This window comes from Stylophora pistillata, chromosome 2 (assembly GCF_964205215.1).
Source record: "Stylophora pistillata chromosome 2, jaStyPist1.2, whole genome shotgun sequence".
NCBI classification, from domain to species: domain Eukaryota; kingdom Metazoa; phylum Cnidaria; class Anthozoa; order Scleractinia; family Pocilloporidae; genus Stylophora; species Stylophora pistillata.
In genome coordinates, this window is record NC_142520.1 from 1,458,533 (window position 1) to 1,482,970 (window position 24,438).

A 24,438-nucleotide genomic window follows, 5' to 3' on the forward strand; every position below is an offset into this window, starting at 1 on the left:
AAGTTTCGCGCAAAAATGTGAACATGCGCATTCACATAAATACGGGTACTTGACAGTGGAATCATGGGAAGACGGCCCTCTTTCACCATCGTGTCTGCTTTGAACGTGTTTCTGAGTGGAAAGACGAAAATTATTAAGGTATATTTTCTAAACTAAGGCGTCTATAATCTCTTTTACGCGACAAAAAGTTTCTTCAATAATGATTTCATACACTGAAATGTTTTTTAATTGATTATAGGTGGTCAAACAGCAAAATGGTGTCCTCTAAAAAACAGGTCTGTTAGAATTTTTATACACGTGCATTTATCGGTAAAACTTGTAATGATCAATCTCAAAGTTTGCATGATTTTGTTGGCTTATTTTTAGTGTTGTTATTTGGCGTGTGTACAGGGAAAACTTGCATCTTAGCCTGATGAGTAATTGTTGCATAGTTGTACACCGTAATTTACCGTCATCACGTCTATGCAGAGAATTCGAAATAACATGATACTGGTTTACACTGCACAAATGTTTGGTCACAATCATTCCGTGTGTTCAGATAAATCGTTTAATCCCAATATCTGATTGTTAATTCTCCCCTCTAACAGCTAGACTTTCCATGTAAATGAGTGACAAGAATTTGGTGTTGATCAATATAACTACGTCTACCTGATAAGTTTGAGTATTCTCGTTATCTGTTTGCTGGATAATGTATGGATATTTTAGGGAGAAGTTACATGTTGATCACCTCTGGGAGTTAAAGGGTTAAAGGACTGATCTGTATTATGTCGTCGAAATCATATTTATAAAATCCTCACAATTGGTAAAAGTGACATAAACAGTGCTGAAGCAAGTTTAGGGTTATATAAGTTCCTTCAGTATGTTGTAACCACAGTTTTGTATGAACCAAGGCAAGGACTTTAGTGTAGTCCCGGAAACAAAACCCTAGTCCCAAACGTAATACACTGTTTTGTGAAAGTTTTTTCGACATTAACACTTTAACTCCCATGAGTGACCAAGACAGAATTTCTCCTTACAATATCAAGCAGACAAGTGATGAGGTTAAAGGAAAATATTATCAGATGGATTATTAATTGATCCAATAAAAAATTCGTAAAACCAGCATCATTGGTATAGGCCATTTCCGACTTATGTTTGGCCTCTTTTTCAAAATGAAGCCTGGTGCTCAACTATCTGTATGAAAAGAAGTTTAATTTGTATGTGAGTGAAAAATTATTACGATACGAAAGGATGAGGACCAGGACTTGGTTTGAAAAATAGGCTAAAGGCAATGCGGAAATGGGCTGTTGTATGGCAGATAGTAAGGAGAATTACTAACATAATAAGGGGAAAAATGAGCTAAAGAACTGTGCAAAATGAGTTTTAGGGGTGTACCCTAATCTTGCTCAAGAAAGTTACATGCAACAAGCCAGTGGGCAGGTTATGGGTAAACCTGTGATGGACTAACATCCCATCCGGGGGGGAGTAGAAATTCCCCTAGTTGCTTCATGCTATGGAAACCAGAAGTAAGTGCAGGCCACTTGGCTCCTAACCTGACTTTTATGTCACTTAATTCCTGTGTTTCTTAATTGCTGACCAAAGTATGCTGAGAGAAAAAAGTTAATCTCAAAAATGTGTCCTCCTCTAGAAAAAGGCAATGGAGAGTATCAACTCTCGTCTGGCACTTGTGATGAAAAGTGGGAAGTTCTTTTTAGGATACAAGTCTACTCTTAAAACACTCCGACAGGGCAAGGCTAAACTTGTTATCATCTCAAATAACACACCTCAGCTCAGGTAAGGTATTAAAGAACAAATTTCACATAAACTGTGCATACCCTATTATTATTTTGCATATTTTCTGTACTGTTCTCTACATGTATCCTATGCTACTGGCAAAGTTAATTTTATCACATTCAAGAGCTTCTATAGTTTTCTACTATATCCTTTTATACTGTATGGAGAAATTAGATGCTAGTTATTTTTGAGGGGTTAAAAGGTTAAATAAATTGTAATGACTAGGGCTGGACACTAACGGTAGCCAACTAGCCACAGACTAGTAGGAATTCAGTTTTGGCTGGTGGTTTTTGATTTTCACCAGCCAATCTGGCTAGTGAACAGACTGAAATTGTCATAACATCTAAGATGTCACAAGCCCCTTGGCTAGTAAGTTAAAGAGTTAGTGTCAAGCCCTAATGACAATGGAGCCCCTTTTTCTCAAACTTCTGCTTTTCAAGGAGCCTTTCACACTAGGCTGAATAAATATAAAAAACAGCATTCTCGCCTCTTGACACAAGTTTTCCATCCCTGCCTGTATAGCAGATAATCAGATAATAAATAAAATTGAAACCCTGTGATATTTTGTATTCATTTACAGGAAAAGTGAGATTGAATACTATGCCATGTTGGCCAAGACTGGAGTCCATCACTACACGGGTAATAACATCGAACTTGGTACTGCCTGCGGCAAGTATTTCCGTGTTTCAGTGCTCAGCATCACAGATCCTGGTGACTCAGACATCATTCGTTCCATGCCAGCAGAACAACAGGCAGCACAGCAACAACAGTCATAAATAAATGTTGTAGAGAATGTGAATTAAAATGTTTCTGAAAAGATTCTTTGTTTTGTGTTATTAGTAACCGTTGTTTATGTCAAACACAACGAATATCTGAAGTGTGGTTATAGAAATGTATTTGTACACGATCCTCGCAGTAAAGAGCACTATTTAAGCAATAGTGAAAATCAGACCTGAAAAAAAGTCAGGCCTGTATGGGATTCGAACCACTGACCTCTGCGATACTAGTGCCAGCGCTCTATCAATTGAGCTAACAAGCTGACTGGGAGCAGGTCATTGTGGTTCGAATTCCATACAGGCCTGATTTTCACTATTGCTTAAATAGTGCTCTTTACTGCGAGGATTGAGCAGAAATATGTTTCTTTAACCGCAGTTCAGATATATGAATTTCATTTATTGGTTGTGTTTGATTTATCATCTTACAGGTTTATGTTGAATTAATTTGATGACCTGCTCCCAGTCGGCTTGTTAGCTCAATTGGTAGAGCGCTGCACTAGTATCGTAGAGGTCAGGGGTTTGAATCCCGTACAGGCCTGAATTTTTCCAGGTCTGATTTTCACTATTGCTTAAATAGTGCTCTTTACTGCTAGGATCATGCACAAATATGTTATTTAAGTACTCATTTTAATGTTGGGGACACAAGGTTACTATATCAAATGTTTTGTAATGTACTAAAGTTCTGAGAGAAGAAGGACAGATTTTTCCTGAAGCATACTGGCTGGTAAAACATATTCAAATTGATTTTCTGTGTTCAAACTCCATAGTAGCTGCTCTAATATAGACTATAACAGAATTCTTGAACTTGATTGGTTATCACCAGCCTTGTTTTTGCACTGATAAGACAGTTTAGGCCTCATTTCTGTGTATTTGGAGGAAGTTTAGTAAAGTAATAAGTAAAGTAAAGTTTATTGAATGTGTTTCCTCGGAGTGGCTCTTAGACTTGCTCACAGGTCGTACGAGTCCTACCACACCAGAACAGAAAACCAAGCGAACGACTTTGAGAAAGTCTAAGTGGCTCTTCATCTGTCACTAACTAAATACATTATAGGATCAACTAACACCTATTTAACATTTACAATCGGTAATTTAAAATGGCTAAACATTCCAGTCTGTATACACTTAAAACTTAAACTAATTTAAAATTACTAAAGGCATGCCTTTGCCCGGTTTTTTAATTTATCATGTGTGCACCCAGTTGTCTTACATTTTTCTAAGTCAATTATTGTCATTTGTGAAAAATTATTACCAAAGGTTAGTTTGTCTCTCAAATTTTTTCAGTTTTGATTAATTTGTAACAGGACCCCATGTTGTCCAATTCTGTCTGAGGTCATACTGGTAACTAACAAATCAGATTTCTGCTTTGCTGTGTTACGGTTTTGTTTATCACTTCTATCATTACAGTCTGAATTGAACTCCACTCGGACCTATTGCCAATGCAAATTGGACTTGACTTAGTCCTGTTGCCATTACCAATCGGAGATTTCTATCTCCTTGTTCCCATGAAAAGGATTATAACTCGGGTCATTGAATTGCTCTATGGAGGTGTTTATATTTGAAAGGTTCATGTAATGTGAGTTTCTGAAGTTTCAGCTGCTTACCTTGCCTTTATACAAATAAGGTGCCACCCATGTGAATGAGATTGGTTAGGTAAAAGCTGACATTTCAGGCTAGCCATATGATTAAATATCGTGCGTGACAGTGTATATTACAACATATGTGAGTTTGGAGAGTTAGGAATTGGTTTCTTTTACAAATTTTTGTCTGAGGCTGTCAAATGATAAGCAATATAGACTTCACTGTTTTCATTCTTGCTTTGGGGAAAGGGTGTTTTTGTTTGCCTTTTCAGGAATCTAATCAGAATTATGCAAACTGTCTGTTGCTCAAACAGTGTGAAGTTGGGTTCAATAACATCCTTAAATGTAGAGAAAATGTTTTGACCAAAGAAATACGCATTTCATGGTTGAGAGGTAATGTTAGCAAATTTCTTTTGTTCTGAAACTAGTTTTTTGTCTGCCATAGGGATCTTTGCCATAATAAGATTCGAAAATATTCTCCATGAAGTTATGAATTGGTATAATTGGCTTAACGGAAATTATCATCACTCAACTTCGTGCAAGAATGCGGGGGCTTAACGAACCGATACCGAACACCATCCGATCATGACGTCATATGCCGACAGTAACTGTTGTAAGTCACGTGGCTAACTGCCCTTTTATGGCTTACATGCGAAACGGAAGTCGTCATTGGCGGGCCCGCCAGGAAGAGGATAAATGATCGTCGGCAGAAGCCGATCGTGTATTCGTGCGGAAACAACTTTGTTGTTGAGGGTTTCAAATCCAATATTTTCTAGCGGTACATAGTAAGAAGGCCAAACCTTATTTGAAGTGCATGTATCACGAGTCCAAGTGCCTTAGATGTCAATTGAAGTGGTGAAAGATTACGTGGGTAGCTCGGAGGGCGAGTAACAGCTGGTATGATATAGCAACAGCAAAGCTGCTAAACACCTTCAATGCTAAAAATGACCTACATTCTTAGCGTTGTTTTGTCAGATTAGAGTATATTAAATTGGTTGGCAAAACAGTATCATGGCAGAACGGGACATGAAGATGAAGAGGCGAGTCATCAAAGAAGGAATCCTTCATAAGAAGACTAGCTTGCTAAAGCAATGGCGCCCTCGGTTTGTAGTTTTGAACCGACAGATGTTGTGCACATTCAAGAAGGAAGATGACCAGAAAAGAGGACGAACTGCGGAAGCGAGGATCTTCCTGATGGACATTGAATCCATAGAGAAGTTCGAGAGTAAAAAGAAAAAGCACTGTTTTAATTTGATCGTAGAAGGGAAGCCTTTCTTCAGCTTCAGTTGTAGTTCTGAGCTCGACAGAGAAATGTGGATGCGATCAGTACAGACAGCAAAGGAGAACGAGCTCAACGAAGAGGAAAACGACCCAGTGAGACGAAAAAGCACCAAACTAACTGGAGGACTCAAAAGGATAACTATTCAGAGAGAGAAAGGGCAAGGGCTGGGTTGCACAATTAAAAATGTCGGTGGAGTTATTCTCGTCAACCGAATTCTCGAGGATGGGCCTGTTTCGACATCTGGTATCCTTAGGCCGGGTATGTAAAGCTTCAATTTCTTAATTAAAAGTTTGATCAGTGATGTTTTATTAGTTACCAGAAATTTAGAGTATAATCTTCTCTAGGAGGATATAATTTCATGTTCCTTTTTACGCCGTCTACTGTTTATTCGGATAGCATCTGATCTCTCGAGAATTGGCGGCAGATAAACACCCAGACAGCGCTAATTTTCTGTTGAATGCAGGGCCTAATTTCTTAGATAAATTTATCCTGGCAACATAAATTGTCCTTGTGGTTAAAATATTCGAAGACATCCCTGTTAATATCCACAAATTTTCCGAAATAAACAAAATTAAACGCTAAGATATTTTCTTGAACAGAATTAAATTTATTCAATGTATTAGGACCACATCACTCTGTGGGAGTACAGGTGTTTTGTTTATTTGGAGCAGAATTTTGTTAAATTGTTTAAATTTTTGTTTTGTCACCACTCTCAGTTTTCAAAGTGGTTCACAACAGTTCACCAAAAAGCGTAGTTTTCTCTCAATTCCAGTTCACTACGGCCTGTATCTCACAAAATTTTAGAATTAGACGAATTTAGGTGTTGTTCTTTTTGTCTAATTAGTAAATCTTTCAATATCTTATTCAGAAGCGACATAAAGCGACAGTACATCTGTTTATGACCTACTAATTTCCGTATGCAAATTGGCGTAATGCACGAAACTCACGCGAGCTGTTTGCATCATTTCAGATATCTATTGTTTTGTCGCAAGAAAAATTATCGTCTAAATTTTCAGTGGCCACTGTAACTAGAGGAAGATATTGATAGGGGATTTTGTGAAGAAAAAAAAGTAGTACGATTTTAAGAAATATCAATCTCTCAAAGGAAGTTTTTTTTTTTTCTTTCATGTTTTACTTTCTAAGGGAAAGAAACTGCATCTTATGAAACTTATTAATTTTTTTACGTCAGAACATCTGCATGGGTCCAATAACTTTTTATGAACACAAATTCGTTTTTCAAGATATGATATTGCATTTGTTTGTTCAACATGACATTCAAACTCCCGTGCCGCCTATGTTGCCAAAAGTCGTTTTAATGGCTCTTTCGATTTTCAGGTTAAGTTTGAAACAATTCGGGAGGAAAGTGAAATGCTTGACTCAACAAGGAACAAAGGCGTGTTTTTTTTTTTTAGTAGCAATCATCAGATAAAATTTCCAGAACTTTCAGTATCTTGAGTTGTTTGCTGTACTTCAAAATATTAGTCAAATTGTGTTTGTTTTGTGAATTGTATTCTGTCATATTAGAACGTTTTGTTCCAAACAGTTGGGCATGTAGCAATTAAAAAACCATCAATTTGTTAGAGCTGAATACATAACAGTTTTTTTTACCTGTCAAATCTAGCAGATACCTTATTTGTCTCTTGCTCTCCCATATTGTTTCTTGACAAATTTCTTGAATAAAAATAAATTTAGATATAGTTTGTTTTTTCAAGGAGGAAAATATCTCCATTAAAACCATTTATGGTTCTCCAACTCAAGAATGGCTGTATTTGGTAACTTTTTGTTTCATCAGTTTTGACATAGCATTCAAGTAAATTAACAGGAGAAATTATGTGATAAAAAATGAAACATCTTCACATTTCATATTTCAGAGGTTGACAGCTGTGAGCCAGTTTAGCCCTTCAACCCCCAAAAAGTGATTAACACATAACTTCTTCCATAATATTCATATGTTATCTAGCAGGTAATGAGAATACTCAAACTAATCAGGTAGAGTTGATTTTGATCTAACACCAAATTCTTGTAACCTATTAACCAGGAAATGTGCAGCAGCTATTAGGGAGAAATAACAAACAGAGATTTTGACAATGAGAAATAAACTAAATGAATTAATTGAAACACAAAATTCACATTTAAAATTTTAAGTTGATATTTTAACTGACATCATCTATGGTATCACTGTTGTCGTTTCCTAAACTCTTTATTATGAGTGGTAGACCCCTTGCCAGCTTCTGTTGCTAGGTAGAGAAACTCTTGTTCCAAAGAGAACACATAGACCGTTAACCCCTTGTTTCAGTAAATATTTCAAATTTACATCTTCTGTTCATTCCTATTCAATGAGGCAATCATGTAACAGAAATCTTTATGTAGCCTCAGTTGATACTACTTAATATGGCCTACGGTCCCTAAAATTCACAGGCCCTCGCCTTTGGAATTCCTTACCTATAAGTAGAACTAATTCAAATTCTCTTAGAATATTTTGTAAAACCCTGAAGAACTCTATACTTAATTGTTATTCTTTTTAATTACCTACTTTAGTGCATAAAGTAATACTTTTTTTTTCCTTTTTTTTTAACCCTAACCCTAAAAGATACCCTAACCCTAACTTTTTGACCTGATTTTACGTTACCCTAACCGATTTGATTGCTTAATGCCAAAAAGTGGATTTTTCCGAAAAAACTTGCTTCTTTGTTAACCCATTAACGGCCGCAGCTTTTGTGGAAAACTGTGTTTTGAAGCTAGTCCAGCAGATTTCGGGTCACTGTTGGGGTTTTAAAAGCTCCAACTTACCAAAAACCACTTGACAGCTCGTGCACTCGACGGCCTTTCGATCCAAATGCAAAATGGCGGCCTGAAAATCTCGGGCATGTGCAGAGAGCAAAATTTCGACATAGTTTTTGGGTTGAAAAGTCACGCCCCACTTACGACTTCTACTTTTCTCTCTTTCTCCTGCCCTTTTTTTCCCCTCTCCTAGCCTAAAGTTTCTCCTCACTTGCTGGAAATTGAGTAGGCTTCATTTTGGTGCAGAGATTTTTCAGAAACTACTCATTATTTTCAAAGCACATGCTCGGAAAGGTAGGTGGGTAGTGAAACACGATCTTCGTGCAGATTTTCCAGTCAAAGTGACACGGTTTTTTGGCTATTTCTCCAATCTCCTCCACTCAATTGTTCTCATTCTGGTATCGTCTGCAAGATATTTTCAACCCGTTCAAGTACATGCTCGAATTCATGCTCCAGAGTTAAAATTGATGACGTCACAGGGCGTAGAAAGGGTGTGGGTCCCCATGGGCGCATACGGGTGCACTGGACGTTAATGGGTTAATTAAAAAAAAATTCTTAATTTTGCCCTTAACTGTATTCTCATAATTAGGGGTCATCCACTAGATTACCCTTTGTGATTTGGATGATCCTAGCTCGCTACCTATTTTATTGCTAAATTTTTCCCCCTTATTCCTTTGCTGTTCTGTGTTTAGTTGCTGTGGAAATTTAACCTAATATATCTTTTAAAACCGAGCTGAGTTAAATAAATCATCATCATGTTCTGTAATGTGAGCCTGATCAGGGGTTAGTCAACATAGAATGGTAGCATTCATTATTGATACAGACATCAGTTGGCTCTGAAGCCAGTTTGTATTTATAATCAAAGTTTTACAATTTTTAGTTATTGTAGAATGGCAATACCTATTATTGCAGCAACCTTTAATTGTACTTTAATGCTGGTTTATATTTGAAGTGTAGTGTTACCGTCAGATACTCCTAGATATAATTTGTTTGGACACTCCTCCAGAACGACATCTGTGATGTTCTTCTGGCCCTTACCTTCTTCCAATGTTTTTTATATCAAATGTGTCTATGTCATCTTGTAGACCAATGTTTATAGGGGCGGGGGGGGGTGGGGGGGGCAGTAGGTATCTCAAGAAATGTGTCTTGGAGTGTAGCTAAAAATTAACCTTCTTTCTTATTCCACTCATAGTTAATACTATAATATCTGCCTTTGTACAGGAGACCAAATCCTTGATATTAATGGTATTGAAGTTGGTGGCCGTTCCGTTTCGGAGATAAGTGAAATAATCAAGGGAAGCCCGGAGCTGGTTGTTTGCACAGTGAAACCATTCTCTGATTACCGTTACTGTGACACACACTCGACGGGTCATACAGAATATGCCGAAATAGACTTGGACTCGCTGAAAGCTAAAGGCAATGATGACAGCAGCAATTCTTCGCAAGATGACAGCTCTGACAGTCCACAGGAATCCAATGATCAAAAGATACATGGTGTTAATGAAAAGAAAAGACACTCACTGCCAGCTGTCTTGCCAGACACTCATTCCACTAAAGAATTGCATAAGGGAGACACTGTCGATTATCTTGAGCTAAACTTTCCTCAGAATGATCGCCCTCGTGGCAGAAGCGACGTATCACGTTCCCCACAAGTCCCTCACAGAGCCAGCAGAGATCGGAACAAGCCACCTGCTTACATAGAACTTGAGTTCAACAAGAAGGAAAATAAGTTTCAAGAGGTTGGCAGAGAAAGTTCTGATCCTAAAGCAGGAGATCGGAAAAGTTCTTCGCTACCAAGATCATGAGAAATCAGAGCTGTTTATAACTGCCTTTGTACAGGAGTTTAATTCTCTCATTCACCATGAGTTACTGGACGAATTTTTCCCTATAAATATCAGAACACTTTCAAGCAGAAAGGTAAAGAGAAGAGTGAAAAATATCAAACAGGCAATATTGTTTGATGTACAAACAAATTCCTAGAGCTAAGAATTATAAGAAATACAGGGTCATCATTAGAAGCTTGTAGGTGGCAGGAATGTGCTGGCTGTTAGGTCATTTTGTGCTGGCTACTTTGTGAAATGTGACCGAGGACTGAAATTGTAATTCTAAACTCAGTGTCTGGCTTAAAGAGTTTATCAATATGTCCTAGAATGCTTGAAGTCATGTCTTGGAGAGTTTCAAGTTGCAATTTTTTCCAGGAAGAGTATGCATCCAGACCCCCTTAGAAATGTTGCTTTGCAACTTACCATGCTTGCTATGCAAGCATCATTTAATTCAGCCCTTTACTCAGTTCAGATTATACATCTATTGCATTTGCTAATGATAACCCTGGAAATCTAAAGGAAACGGTGTGGACAATTCATATTTAGATCCGGAGAGTGGAAGTGCTCAAAAAAAATAGGTCGGGCACCAAATGTAATGGCCAAAAAAAATTGGCTTAAAGTTGGTTAAGAGAAGAGAGTGGGGTTCCAAAGAAGAATATGGTTCACTTGGTAGCTGTAATGTGTGCCCAATTCAGCTATTTCTTACACGACTGGGGCAGTCAAGAGGGCAATAACTAAAATCAACCAATCAAAATGCTCTATTGCCGGTCAATATTCTCACAATATTGGACTGGGCACTGTCCCAAATGGTCCCGAATGATACTGCTCTTGCATCCCTTTGAACTTCAGTCGTATGATAAATCTCTTATCAACCAAGCTTGCTCGGGACCGTACTGGAAGAATATCGGCCCTCGGTCTTTTTTCGATGGACCTCGCTGCACTCGGTCTGTACTGTCAAGACCTCAGGCCAATATTCTCCCAGTACGGCCCTCGCACTTGGTTGATAAGATATATATAGTGGTAATGTTTTTCTTCTTTTTTGTTATCCAACTTTTTTGGAAGATTCAAATTATAACAAAATTCTCAGACATGACTGGGTATCACCATTCCAATTTAAGCACTAATAAGACAGTGCATTGTTTGTTGTTGAATAGTGTAATAGGATAGTGTGCATGTCATGCCATCAGAAGGTGTCATGTGTGCATCTGTTGCAACAAACTGTTGTGCTGTTTATCCTCTAGGTGTTTCTGGTCAAACCATGGTTCTATATCAGGACTTTTCTTAATTTACTTCCCAGTAATAATTGTAATAAAGGTTTCTAACATATATAAGTTTCCTCTCAGAACAGTAATTTGTATCAGCTCAGAACTCTTTGTAAGTGAGGGTAAGAAAAACAAATTGCGACATGTAAACAATTTCATTGTAATTTTATTTTAACCTCTTATTTATTGACAAACCTTAAATTAGAACATCATACATTGGGGAAATATCTTTTATTAGACAGGAGAATAACTTTACCTTATTCATAGCAGTAAATGTTCTAATTCACTGATTCGAGCCGTCATTGTGAGTAGTCAAAAGAAGTAAACTCTCCAGATCAACTCTCAGACATAATTTATATGAAAGCCAGCAGTACAGTGTAAGTATACACTCTGTATACTTGTTTTCTTAAAAATATTGGGCAAAGTGAGTTGTTTTATAGTATAAAGCGCAACTTTGGGAATTTTTTTAGTTTGAAGTTTACTAAGTGACACTGATGAATGAGAACATACTAGTAAGAGCTGGTCAAATAAATTTAAATAGTCAATTTGAATGAAGTTAACTTATGAGTGACAATTATTTTTGTTTGGTTCAAGACCCTCAGTGGTGAAAGTACTCCCCTTCCACCAATGTGGCCTGGGTTCAAGTCCCAGACCAAGGTTGAGTTTGCAGTTGGTCCTCATTCTTGTGCGGAAGATTTAATTCAGTGTCCTTCAGAATTTCTCCCTTCACAAAAACCAACATTTCAAATTTCAGTTTGATCTGGAAACAGTGGACAAGAAGAGCTACCAGGAGGAATGTCCACTGCTAAATCCCCTTATTGTTCTTATTATTACTAGTAGTAGTAGCAGTAGTTGTATTATTTAAACACTTATTTCACTTTTTTAAAATGCAACTCTGTGGTTGCCAGTACATTACTTCAGTAGAACACCAAATCCATAATGTAATTTGCATAATAGCATCTGGAAGTGGAAGGCTTAACATAAGTAACAACAAAATAACACATCTATCTTAATTTTAGTTTTAGTTTTGGGTTCTTCTGTTTTTTAATTCAAAGCTCTGTTGGTGGTAGTGCCTGTCAGGCATTTGTATTTTGAACCAAAATATTTTCAAAACTAAAATCATATGAAATTAATTCTGTAGCAACCAGAGCGAAGAATTATAATAAGGACCATGTAGATCTTGGGGCGTTAAGGTTAAAAGATTGTCTGTCAGTTACTTTTTTTAATGGCACGCAATGCAGACCTATTTTTTGCCCTAAAGTGGACGATAGTTGACTGGAACGAGTGGCTCCGCAGTACAATTACGAAGTTTACTTTGCTTAACTTCAGGAAAAGAGAGCTTGCAGAAATATTTATTAGTTGTCAGAAGACTTCTTTTTCGTATGACGCTATCCAGTGAGATGTTTGCTTGTTAGAATAATTCTAGAAAAGTCGGAAGACAATGCGTAAACTCGTTGCCTTGGAAATTAGCAAGCTACTTTGCACATCTATAGTCTCGGAATGGTGAATATTTTGCATGTATCATGGTGGCTTTTTGGTGCTCTTTTCATGAGAAATCGCTTGATAAACCTTTGCCTTTCCTCGTGAAATATGCGTTGAAGGAGTAGTGGACGTGAGACGAAAGCCAAGAGGGGAATTCTGGAGTCATGAACTGGTCATTTCTTAAGACAAGTCTACAAGATCGCTTGAAAATTTTTATATCTTCTTTACAGGCAAGTTAAGCTAATTGAGTTATCGTCGCAGATCGGGACAACTATTGGACTCTAATGTCCTTTTTTGCTCGTTCATCGTTTTAAACAGTGAAAGGGATCTTGTTCGCGGGACGGCGTTGAACTCTTCAATAGGAATTAAACAGACTAGCACAACATGCCGCCCAGAAAACCTCCTCATGTCGTTTGCTACATTTGCGGTCGTTTATATGGAACCACGTCGATCTCGCTGCACATTCCAAAGTGTCTGGAAAAATGGCAGATCGAGAACAGTCAACTACCGAGACATTTACGACGAAAGCCCCCTCAAAAACCGGCCGGATGGGGTAACACTGCTTTATCAAATAACCCGAGGGAAAGAGAATCGCAATTAGATGCTATGAACGACATGGCTTTCCAAGCTTCGCTGATGCAGCTTGTTCCGTGCGAGAACTGCGGACGTACTTTTAATCCAGATCGCTTACCAGTGCATCAGAGAAGCTGTCGACCGAATAATCCTCTCAAGATGTCTAAAAACTTTGATCCTTCGAGAGTTGGGTCAGGAAGGCAGAGTCCACCAGGAGCGGGTGATTACAGCAGGAGGAGCCCGCCACCCCCCAGAAAGCCAAAAACTGTTGTGTGTTTCATATGTGGCCGAGAATTTGGCAGTAAATCTATCAGCATCCATGAACCACAATGCCTGAAAAAGTGGGAGCTTGAAAATAGCCGACTACCCAAGCACATGCGAAGACCACCCCCTGTTAAACCTAACATACTTCCCAGTTTGTCTGGGGGGGAAGACCTCGAACGCAGGAACCAGATGGCGTTTGAAGCCGCACAGAAACAACTGATTCGTTGCATAAACTGCAGCAGGACATTTCTCCCAGAAAGGTTAGAAATTCACATGAGATCATGCAAACCTGGGAGCAAGACGATGCCAGTAAGACAATCAGGTAGGTGTGGTAAAATTAACTTCACCAGGGTTTCATTAAAAAGCTATTTACTGGTGTTTAACTTGTTACTTCTCCTAACAATATCCCATACATCATTCAGCAATCTTGTAAGGAGAATACTCAAACCTATCAGGTAGAAGTTGTTATCTTGATCTAAAACCAAATTCACATGACTAATTAAATATAAGGAAATGTGGAGCAGTTAAAGGGGAAAATTAACAATCAGATCTTGGATGTTAAAGAGTTTTCAGGTTTTTGTTTTGGAAGCCCACAGTGAGGGATAAATGTTTATACTCTTTGTTCTAAACTAAATGTAACTAGTGCACAAGGGGTAGGAGATGCTGAAAACTCCTGATCAAAGGACTATGATTTTTTTTTATGTTGTTTTCTAGGAAAAAAAAAGATATGAATCTTACTAGCTTCTAAAAGATTGTCATGTGCCTCTTAACAGGTTCAGCTCGCAGACTCTCTCCTCTTACCAACCCTGGGGGGATGAATGCTTCCCAAACCAGTCAGTATGGCAGACAGAGCCCTCTTAACAGGTACAGTGATCAAAATAACAACATCAGTCCATTGGCTAAGGACAAGACTTTTGTCAAAAGCAAGTCTTCTCAGAGCAGTATGAGCATTATGAAATCCACTCCTACAACTTCTTCCCAACGCCCTGCAAGGTTACAGCCAATGTCTAATACTCGCTCACCATCTCCATCATACAACCTCACTGGAAATTCTCCCGTCATAGGGAGTCAACCAACAGAGGAGGCATCTGAACCAGCTAACCTGACTCAGTGTTTTAACTGTGGCCGCTCATTTGCTGCAGATCGCATAGCAAAACACGAAAAGATATGCTGCAAAGCTGGTAAACAAAGAAAGGTTTTTGATGCCACAAAAATGAGAACACAAGGAACTGAGGCAGCTCAGTTTAACAGACCAGGGGCAAGAAAGATGCCTGATCCACCCAAACCTAAGTCAAACTGGAGAAAGAAACATGGTAGGAACTGAGTTTAATTAATAAAAATAAATGACACTTTCTTTAACAAATTCTTTAACCTTGACTCACAGTTGTGACCTAGCATTAATTTCTCCTAACAACTTTAATTCATTGCAAAGCAGAATGGTGATAAGAAGTGAAATAAGTCAACAACAGGGAGGAAATTGTTTGATCGACTAGCAAATTCCTGGATTTAAAATCATACTTAAGTAACAAGGGAAGAACAGTGTGGATAAATTTTAAGTGTAAAAGAGTTTAAACAGCTGAACAAGTCTCAGATCTGTGATGCCTAATTAAACACTGCTCTGTACCACTAATTTACTCAGTGTGCATCATTTTATTTTCAAACACTGATTTTTTATTGTCTCCACAATTTCTCTCTCACTTTTGGCAGAGGAATTCATTAATGCCATTAGAGATGCTAAGAAGGTACAAGAACACATTAAGCGCGGTGGCAAGGCATCAGATCTTCCCCCACCGCCCCCTAGTGAGAACCCAGACTATGTGTTCTGCAGATTCTGCCAGCGACGCTTTGCACCAACAGTTGCTGAGAGGCACATTCCTAAATGCCAGAACACAGCAAACAGGCCATCACCTCCCAAGGCGAGGGCCTTGCAGGCAAGTGGTACACGTTATAACTCCAGGAATACTATGTTTTCAACCAAGAGAGTTCATCGTTAGGATGCTTAACTACCTTAAATACCAATGTTAACTATGACAGTCAAAGCAGAACTGTAATTGTCAGGGCAGATTACACAACAAGCCACGGTGAGGTAACATGGAGATGGTTTGTAATAAAACTTTCTTTCTGTAATGTGAAAATTTTTTGACAATCTTTGTCTCCTGTGTCTCCAAAATAAGTTGCACAAATTCTATTTAGTATTTTAATTGGTGCTTGTTGCATCATATCACAGCAGCTTGTTGCCTTCTTTCTGTCTCGCTGAATCTCTTCTATCTTAGAGAAGACAATGACTAATTAACTCCCAAGATCTGATTGTTAATTCTCCCTTCTGGCTGCTACACATTTCCTTGTAAATAAGTCATGAGAATTAAGTGTTAAGAGTTCTTGCTAAGTTTTTTAAATGACAAATTAAAACAAAAAATATTATATTGACCGCTGGCCAGTTAGCCCAGTGGATAGTGCGCTGGACTGTTGTGTGGGAGATGGAGGGTTCGAACCCCGGCCAGACCAACACTCAAGGTCTTAAAATAATTTAGAAGAATTTGCTACCTTTCTATAACATCAAGAAATGGTTAGGTATTCTAGTTTTCTCGGATATGGACGAATAAATGGAGGTCCCGTCTCCTGCAGGGTTGGGGTAGGAGATGTTAATTTCCCACACACGAGATTAATGTGTGATGGATGTCCTCCCCGGGGTGGGATGGGTGGGAAGATAGCAGGTCTACATCAGCAAATAGCTGCCATAATTCAACCTGCTCAAACAAATAAAGAAGAAGAAGAAAAAGAAGTATATATATTTTCCTGCAAAGTTAACCTGCTTATTTAGGATCAGAGAAAGACGTGAAAGCTAGTGTTCTTTACTACTAGCCAAATCTTGCTTAGCTCCTGTAATAAGCTCATGGTGAAAATTATTTGTGAAGTACCATTTGTTGTGATTATTTTGTCACCATCATATTTATTGAGTACTGCTGTGCAGTATAACATGATTTTTATGCTTGTAAGCTTCTCAAACCAACAAAAGAAACTACCGGTAATATAATTAGAGTAATTATCACAAGTATTAATTTATGGTAATGATTACATTAATATTTTTCTTCAAGATCATAAGAGCACCCACCATACACAACCTCCATAAATTACCCAGTAGCTAAAAGTATTAATAATGAAAGGTGCACTGAACAAAGATTGATTTATGCACAGAATTGCATTCAAGGCAATGTAAGTAATTGCCTCTAATGTATAAATGTTTAATATATTTGGTCAATTCTTTTATTTATATCTCAGGACAACAAATTCCAACCTGTGACAAATGAAAAAAATATGTCTAGTAAGCTACTCAGGTTGATTAATTTATTTTCATGCCCCCCCCCCCCTGAAAATTAACAGAATCACTCTAGTAAGATCTGTAACATATCTTTATTTCATTTCCTTCTTACAAACTTTCTTATATGCAAAACATCATCTTTAAAATCAGTCTTTTTCTCTGTACAATGTAGATATATTATTGTCACTTGATGTAAGATATTGAAACCATACTTTTCTTTAATCTGTCTGTACCTTTACTGTGTCTATAAGCACAACATGTTACTTCCTAAATCCTTTTTGTTTCAATAAAGAACTCCACTGTTTCATTGAACATGAAAAACTTTGTTGAAAGCTGTTTTCTTGGTCATTTTTTCAAGTTGTTGGCCATAGGGAAATAAAATGCTTTTTATTCATTAAATGCCATTCAAACATCTGTCAGTGTCTTAACCATTTCACTTTTAAGATCTCATTAGTACTGGACATTACTATCTGCCATTTAATTCTTATAATGTTAGTTCAGAGAATTTGGTATTGGATTGACTGATTATCCCCTACCAACCTTGTTCCCAGGGATTCTCTGCTTTTCCCTTCCTTAAGAAGAGAGACCCTGGGAACAAGGTTGACCCCCTATGTGACATTTTTCTTTCTTCTCACCACTTGTCTACTTGCTATAGTGTTGATATTGTAAGGAGAATTTCTGTCGTGGTCACACATGAGAGTTAAAGGGTCAAAAAACAAAATTATATTTTAAGGACATGGTTATCAGGATCTTACTTGATCTAGCCTGTATACAGCCACCCCCTACCCTCCACATGAAAATTGCGAGGGAGCCCATTCCCAATTTTCTTTTGCACACCAGCTGTACATGGGCTCACTTGATTCGGCCTTAGATTTGTTTCTTGGCCAGTAGTATAGAAGCCATGCCAAATTCAATAGCACTTCCCAGTGCACCAAGTGATGGCCAGCCATAATGTAACAACATAAAGGTTCCAATTGCAGGGGCCACTGTTCTCATGAGTGCTTCACTTGTCGCACACAGTCCTAAGAGTAACCCAGTGTCATTTCTGCTGACGGATTTAGTAGCCATCGAAGTTGTCATGGTTCGTGTTATGGAGAATCCTATTATCAAGATTAGTTGGGACACAACATACAAGAATGTATGTTTGGCAAAATACTGCAATAAAAAGAGTGAAAATATTGGTTTTCAATAGTACTAACTGCATTAAGTAGAGTATAAAAAACCGGAGAATTGAGTAGAAATGTCCAACACTATTGCACAGCTATTTGGGGCAGATGGTTACCTTTTTACTGTAAAAAAACCGGTTTGACAGGTTGGTTCTACTTGCATGAGTTATTTCAAAGGAGAAAACAAATAAAGCATTTGGATAATAAATAACCTATTAGAAATTTTAGTGTAGCATTGCTAACCATTAAATAGCAAGGTAGTCCGCAGGTAAATCCAAGCATTCTGATTGGTTCATACTTCATCGGAATTTTGCCACATGGGTGGTTTCCATGGAAATAGTCAAAAGCCCCATATTTTGTGAACAGTCCTCAAATTCAAAGTAAACAAGTTTGGTCTGAGTGCCACAAAATAAACTACTTCCTAAATTCACTAGTACAAGGCATATTAAGGAATATTAACCCCTGGTTGTTTTTGTTGTAGTAGTGTCATTACCTTGGGAAAATATTTCCTCTTGCAACCATCACACTGGGTTAATAAAAAGTTAGTATTTTACTGGTTTGTATCTTAATTGTCTCTATTTTAGCAGCTTTTATAGGGCAACACAAAGTAATGATTTGTTATACCAGGTATTATCAAAATTCCCTGTAACATGATTCTGGAGTAACATATATTACTGTAAATGATGTCATGGTGGGAAAAAAAAAACAAAGATTTGAAAAAAAGTAACATATATTGAAGGAACCTACCATCAACACAAAGGCTCATCCAGAAATAAGAATGGCCAGAATTAGGAGGGAAAATTCACTGAATCTTTTTAAGAGCATACTGATTCCAAAACCTTGAACCATCTGAACCCAAATGAAAAAAAAGGTAAATTTATAAAAAATCTATACAATTTTACGATTGTAACAACTGAGATAATCAGCATCTATCACAATGGTGGAAGGGTGGGGAGAAAAATAATTTACAGAATAATAGCATCCTTAATTCTTACTTGAACTGTGTGCAGGTCACTGGATGATATGTATGATGCACGATCCTCACAGTAGAAAGTGCTATTTATGCAATAGCGAAAATCAGACCTGTACAGGATTCGAACCACTGACCTCTGCGATACTAGTGCAGCGCTCTACCAATTGAGCTAACAAGCCAACTGGGAGCAGGCCGTTAAGTTGATTCGTAATAAACCCGTGATGATAAATCAGATATAATGAATATATGAAGTCCATATATTTTGAACTGTGGTTGTAGATACGTATGATGCACGATCCTCGCAGTAGAGAGCGCTATTTATGCAATAGCAAAAATCAGACCTGAAAAAAATCAGGCCTGCACGGAATTCGAACCACTGACCTCTGCGATACTAGTGCAGTACTCTACCAATTGGTAGAGCGCTGCACTAGTATCCTCTCTACTGCGAGGATCATGCATCATACGTATCTATAACCGCAGTTCAAAATATATGAACTTTGAAAGAGATTTTGAAAGAAAATTTAAAAACAGCTAAATAACATTCAACTTGGATAAATGGAGGGTATCCTTGCAAGTGAGGTACAATTTTGGCAACTACAGAAACTGAGCCTGAAAAAAATCAGCCTTCAACAGGATTGGAACCCATGCTGTCTAGATATTAGTTGAATGCTACTGCTACTAACTGAGCTATGAAGCCACAAGTTGGGTGTAGGATGCATTTTGGAGGATTCAACTTCACTGTGGAGGAATCTGATCTGATCTGATCCAAATCTGAGTATTGTTGACAATTTAGGATAACGGCATAAAAATTGAACATAATAAGAATGAAGATTAAATTATGGTAAATAATTATGTACATTGATGATGATAATGACAATAGTGATAATAATAGTGATGACAAAGATGATTAAACAATACAATACATACAGCGGAGGCTGCTCCAATCCCAGCCAGAAACAGACCATTTTCCTTCGGTCTAATTTTGAAGTACTCCATGTTTATAACTGGACCCAAGGCTTGTATCAACATTATTGGCATAAAGGAAGCCGTTTGTGCCACCAACATGTACAACACTTGTGGTATACTCAACAAGTCTAAAGTTTTTGTAAGAATAGACTTGTCTTGGCTTTTGGAATCTATAGAGGAAGTAACAGGGGAAACATAAAGCATGCATTGAATAAGTTATCAGACATAATTGTTATCTTATTCACCTGCAGCTTCCTGCTTGTTCAGTGACTTTGTGTGTTTGGGTAAAAACATCTGTACTGTTATAACAGATACCAGCGATAATAGTGAAGCTAAAAGAGCCGTTGTATTGTCACCGAACTTTTCAGTTACAAAGCCACCAAGGAGTGGACCAGCCATGATTCCCAGAGAGAAAGCCAGACCAAGTTTACCCAAAGCAGCAGCTCTACCTACAGAAGACGGTAATCAGAAAGGCTAAGTTAGATCGGTGCCAGCATTGCAGACCTAGTTGGCATTTATTGTGAAGAAAAGGTTAAGTTACATAGAAATATTCACTTAGAGAAGTCAATGAGGGTTTGCCAGTCAGTTAATATTTCACAGTTAAGTTTATTGAGGCTACTAGAGTAAAAAAAAATTATAGCAATTATATTTTTCTTTACCTGCTTTATCTGAGGTATCAGTTATTACCATCTGTAGACCTGAAAAGTAATGTCATTGAGAGATCATTTCAATGAGGTCATTCCAAATTATCCCTACATTATCTACTGCAAGGAGGAACTGTTACAATCCATGGAAAATCTGGATTGGAAGGGGGAATGAAGGGAGATGTGAAGGTAGTATCCTCGTATAGAATTTATTAGAGGCACTGTGAGTTACCAGAATCTGGTTTTTTGGATGTGGTCTAAGCACATTTTTACCCCTTGGATACAACAATTCTAAACACTCATTTTAAACATGTAAGGCAATCAAAGCTAGCATGGACCTGCAGATACTTAGGCTAAGCCAATATGCAGGCAAGCTATGGATATGATTCATGTCATTTTTTCAAAAATTTTCCAGTAATAGTGAAAGGCCCTAGATGGCTACTGTGAAAATTTGGACAGCGTAATCATTTCTATTAATTAGTTTCCTACAGAACAGTTTTTCTTTTCCCACCTCAAACAACCTCCCTCTCCCTCTGTCATCTCTCCCCCCCCCCCCCCCCCCGCATGCCCAAGACTTTAATGCCTTAAAAGAAAATAAGCTAAGGCCCTTCTAATCTTGTACCCAGACCTTTCATGGCTGAGCAGTTGTTCCATGACAGTTACATGTTAGGATCTGGGTACAAGATTAAGGCCTGTCTGAGCTGCTCTTGAAAGTAATATGAAAATATAATAAGGGAAAGAAAATTTCCTTACCCTGAATTGTGTGCATGAAACCTAATGGAATTTGGGATAAAAATAACATTGGTACAGAGTTTGCCAGGCTTTGAATACCAAAACCTAACGCAGCTGCTGAACAAGAGAGCATCAGAGCAGCACGAGAGCCAAACACATCACCAAACCTGCCATAAAGAGGTCCACCACATAGAAGGACAAAGGAGAACAGGGTGTTCAGGTAACCTAAGGTAACTACATCTGCACCAAGCCGTTTGGCCATATACTAACAAAATAAAAATGTTATTAGATAAGTACTGAAGGGATGTAGCTGTCGAGCCTGTTATTATTAATTACCCTGAAAATCTAGTATTCTGGCCTGGGGAGCAGGGATGGCGCAGTGGTGAGAGCACTCGCCTCCCACCACTGTGGGCCGGGTTCAATTCCCAGACCTGGCATCACATGTTGGTTGAGTTTGTCGTTGGTTCTCGTCCTTGCTCCAGGGTTTTTCTCCCTCCCCAAAAAACAACATTCTAAATTCCAATTCGATCTGGAAACAGTGGACAAGAAGAGCCACCCAGTGGATGTCCATTGCTAAATTATTTATTATTATTATTATTATTATTTATTTATTATTAGATGGTTGATTTTGTGTGGTAAAATGTAAAATTGCAGAGTTTATTATGATGCCTTGAAGCTAAGTGGCTCCTACCAAACTCAAATAGGGTCAGATAAATTATGTCCAAAAATTTGAGCATTACAATTTTGAGTATCTATACTGAAAACATGGCATTATACCCAAAATTATTGTCAAAATTTATGGTTATGCTCAGTTGCATAATTAAGAATAATTATCGACTCTTTAAACACGATGGCGCGCTATATAAGGAAGTCTTCCCTGGGAAGACCTAGGCTCATTTGTCACTCACCGTTGACGTGTGCGGGTCAAATTTAAATGCTGATAGACGAAGAAAAGGAGCTAATGAGATATCTATTGTTTACTTCCACCAGCATGGTGGTATGAGGTAAAAAAAAAAAAAAAAAGTTGTCGAACTGTAATTTCGAGAGAATTTTAGTGATAATGCCGTCATTACGCATATAAGATACTCTAATTATAGCATTAAACGCAACGGTGGTGTATTATATATTTGACCCCTGGCCTTAACTAATTCTGCGCCCATTCACCGGTTTTTGTAACATTTAGCATCTTTGAAGTGGTGTACAAGAGAAGAAATCGGCTCTGAGGTTAATGAAGAACATAAGAATAAAGGGTAAAAGTTTCTAAAGCAACTGTGGTGCAGCGTCGGTGGGGGTGACAAGGTAATTTGGTTAATATCAACAAAGTTGAAATTATAAATTGGCCACCGTAATGAATTAAAAAGCTGACGTTTCGATCGCTAGTCCTTCGTCCGAGCGAATGGCTCCAACGAAGGGCTGACGCTCGAAACGTCAGCCTTTTAACTCGTTACGGTGGTCAATTTATAGCTTATGTAACATTTGCAAACGTTAACTAGGATACATACCGGGAAGACAGATTTACCCATGAAGAAACACGAAGAGAACAAGAAAGAATTTACTAGCGCCACCACTCTAATTAAACTTTTCTTCTCTGAAGAACTGTCTTTGTCTACAGAAGAAGGCGAATCGTTATCATTCTCTTTGAGACCCATGGTTGCAGAGAGCAAGTAAGAACCACTGACTGGACTCACTTTACAATCGATCATGCGTGACCCTTCCACTACGCAAAGCGGTGTTTACCCAAGTTCCGTTTCAAGGGTAATGGTCACGTAATGCTTTCAAAATGGCTGAAATACTGAAATCTAGAGGAATTCTGGGCAAAAAGCGGATGGGAATGAGGTGGGGAAAAGGGCAGCGGAAGTTAAAATTTACTTCAGGAACACAACCGCCTCCCAGGTAGTTTCATGGATAGAGCGCTGGACTGTTGTGCGAGAGCTCGAGGCTCGAGCCCCGGCCGGACCAACACTCAAGATCTTAAAATAATTGAGAAGAATTTGTTACTTTTCTATTACATCAAGAAATGCTTAGATATTCAATTTTTCTTGGATAGGGACGAATAAATGGACTGTCCCGTCTCCTGCAGGGTTAGGGTTAGGACACGTTAATTTCCCGCGCACAAGATTACTGTGTGATGGATGTCCTCCCTAGGGTGGGATGGGTGGGTTTCTACATTTGCATTTGTGGTTAAATAAAATTACTTACTTACTTACAAACTTGACGGATGGTCGACGATTTATGGCGCTTGGTAAATAAAAACTTGCATACCGAGTATCGCCCATACTGAAGAGACTCCGCTTCTTACTCATGTAAGGGACTGCTAAAAAAGTACAGGCATGGGAAGAATGAAATGAGAAAGGGAAAAGTGGTGGATTGAACTTTAGAGCAAATGACTCACTCCTCTTGCTTGTTTCACTCCTTCACAGGGGGCCCTAGTCTCCTCTCGCAGCCGTTCTTTGTCTCAGGGCTCCTGTGTCTCCCTCTCCACAAAGAATGGCTGCGAGACAAAGAATGGCTGCGAGACAAAGAATGGCTGCGAGACAAAGAATGGCTGCGAGACAAAGAATGGCTGCGAGACAAAGAATGGCTGCGAGACAAAGAATGGCTGCGAGACAAAGAATGGCTGCGAGACAAAGAATGGCTGCGAGACAAAGAATGGCTGCGAGACAAAGAATGGCTGCGAGACAAAGAATGGCTGCGAGACAAAGAATGGCTGCGAGACAAAGAATGGCTGCGAGACAAAGAATGGCTGCGAGACAAAGAATGGTTGCGAGACAAAGAATGGTTGCGAGACAAAGAATGGTTGCGAGACAAAGAATGGCTGCGAGAAGAGACTAAGGGGGCTCAGGCTCATGAAACGTTTAATTCGTACCCTGAGCTTGGGCTGCCTGTGAGCCATTCAGTCAGTATAAGAGGCACATTCGTAAAGGTTAGAACTTCTATCGCACCCATTTCACTAACTAGTGCCTAGAAGAGGCAATCCTTTCCTTGGTAATAAGTTGTACACACCGAAACTGTAAGGCCCATGGTTTATGTTGTACCACAGGTACA

The 24,438-nt window shown here is 38.4% G+C and overlaps 4 protein-coding genes across 4 annotated transcripts; 3 read left to right on the plus strand and 1 right to left on the minus strand.

The window, feature by feature from the left end:
- The first annotated feature begins 36 nt into the window (after positions 1–36).
- On the plus strand, positions 37–2,592 carry LOC111343430 (large ribosomal subunit protein eL30). The gene is made up of 4 exons (XM_022950606.2): positions 37–138; positions 239–275; positions 1,628–1,773; positions 2,354–2,592. The coding sequence occupies exons 2-4, from the start codon at positions 255–257 to the stop codon at positions 2,547–2,549; spliced, it is 363 nt and encodes a 120-aa protein (XP_022806341.1). The 5' UTR covers positions 37–138; positions 239–254; the 3' UTR covers positions 2,550–2,592.
- A 2,197-nt stretch (positions 2,593–4,789) lies between these two features.
- Positions 4,790–11,834, plus strand: LOC111343421 (uncharacterized). Its single transcript, XM_022950594.2, has 2 exons — positions 4,790–5,666; positions 9,411–11,834. Exons 1-2 carry the CDS (start codon positions 5,138–5,140, stop codon positions 9,992–9,994), a joined length of 1,113 nt encoding a protein of 370 aa, XP_022806329.2. The 5' UTR covers positions 4,790–5,137; the 3' UTR covers positions 9,995–11,834.
- A 142-nt stretch (positions 11,835–11,976) lies between these two features.
- On the plus strand, positions 11,977–17,326 carry LOC111343429 (uncharacterized). Its single transcript, XM_022950603.2, has 3 exons — positions 11,977–13,915; positions 14,367–14,906; positions 15,301–17,326. Exons 1-3 carry the CDS (start codon positions 13,141–13,143, stop codon positions 15,585–15,587), a joined length of 1,602 nt encoding a protein of 533 aa, XP_022806338.2. The 5' UTR covers positions 11,977–13,140; the 3' UTR covers positions 15,588–17,326.
- On the minus strand, positions 16,514–23,096 carry LOC111343417 (solute carrier family 22 member 18). Its single transcript, XM_088747652.1, has 7 exons — positions 22,896–23,096; positions 21,415–21,658; positions 20,677–20,715; positions 20,263–20,466; positions 19,979–20,187; positions 18,826–18,927; positions 16,514–18,067 (listed from the first exon to the last, which is right to left on the minus strand). Exons 1-6 carry the CDS (start codon positions 23,094–23,096, stop codon positions 18,841–18,843), a joined length of 984 nt encoding a protein of 327 aa, XP_088603778.1. The 3' UTR covers positions 16,514–18,067; positions 18,826–18,840.
- Between the last annotated feature and the right edge of the window lie 1,342 nt (positions 23,097–24,438).

Excerpts from the sequence above, each read along its gene's own strand:
- LOC111343417 (XM_088747652.1), bottom strand. The coding sequence starts at position 23,096 with ATGATCGATTGTAAAGTGAGTCCAGTCAGTGGTTCTTACTTGCTCTCT. Across the intron at positions 21,659-22,895 it reads TGGGTAAATCTGTCTTCCCG|TATATGGCCAAACGGCTTGG; the intron begins GTATGTATCCTA and ends TTATTTTGTTAG. Across the intron at positions 20,716-21,414 it reads TTTCATGCACACAATTCAGG|GTCTACAGATGGTAATAACT; the intron begins GTAAGGAAATTT and ends ATTACTTTTCAG.
- LOC111343430 (XM_022950606.2), top strand. The coding sequence starts at position 255 with ATGGTGTCCTCTAAAAAACAG. Across the intron at positions 276-1,627 it reads TGGTGTCCTCTAAAAAACAG|AAAAAGGCAATGGAGAGTAT; the intron begins GTCTGTTAGAAT and ends GTCCTCCTCTAG. Across the intron at positions 1,774-2,353 it reads AATAACACACCTCAGCTCAG|GAAAAGTGAGATTGAATACT; the intron begins GTAAGGTATTAA and ends ATTCATTTACAG.
- LOC111343429 (XM_022950603.2), top strand. The coding sequence starts at position 13,141 with ATGCCGCCCAGAAAACCTCCTCATGTCGTTTGCTACATTTGCGGTCGT. Across the intron at positions 13,916-14,366 it reads GATGCCAGTAAGACAATCAG|GTTCAGCTCGCAGACTCTCT; the intron begins GTAGGTGTGGTA and ends GCCTCTTAACAG. Across the intron at positions 14,907-15,300 it reads AAACTGGAGAAAGAAACATG|AGGAATTCATTAATGCCATT; the intron begins GTAGGAACTGAG and ends CACTTTTGGCAG.
- LOC111343421 (XM_022950594.2), top strand. The coding sequence starts at position 5,138 with ATGGCAGAACGGGACATGAAGATGAAGAGGCGAGTCATCAAAGAAGGA. Across the intron at positions 5,667-9,410 it reads ATCTGGTATCCTTAGGCCGG|GAGACCAAATCCTTGATATT; the intron begins GTATGTAAAGCT and ends GCCTTTGTACAG.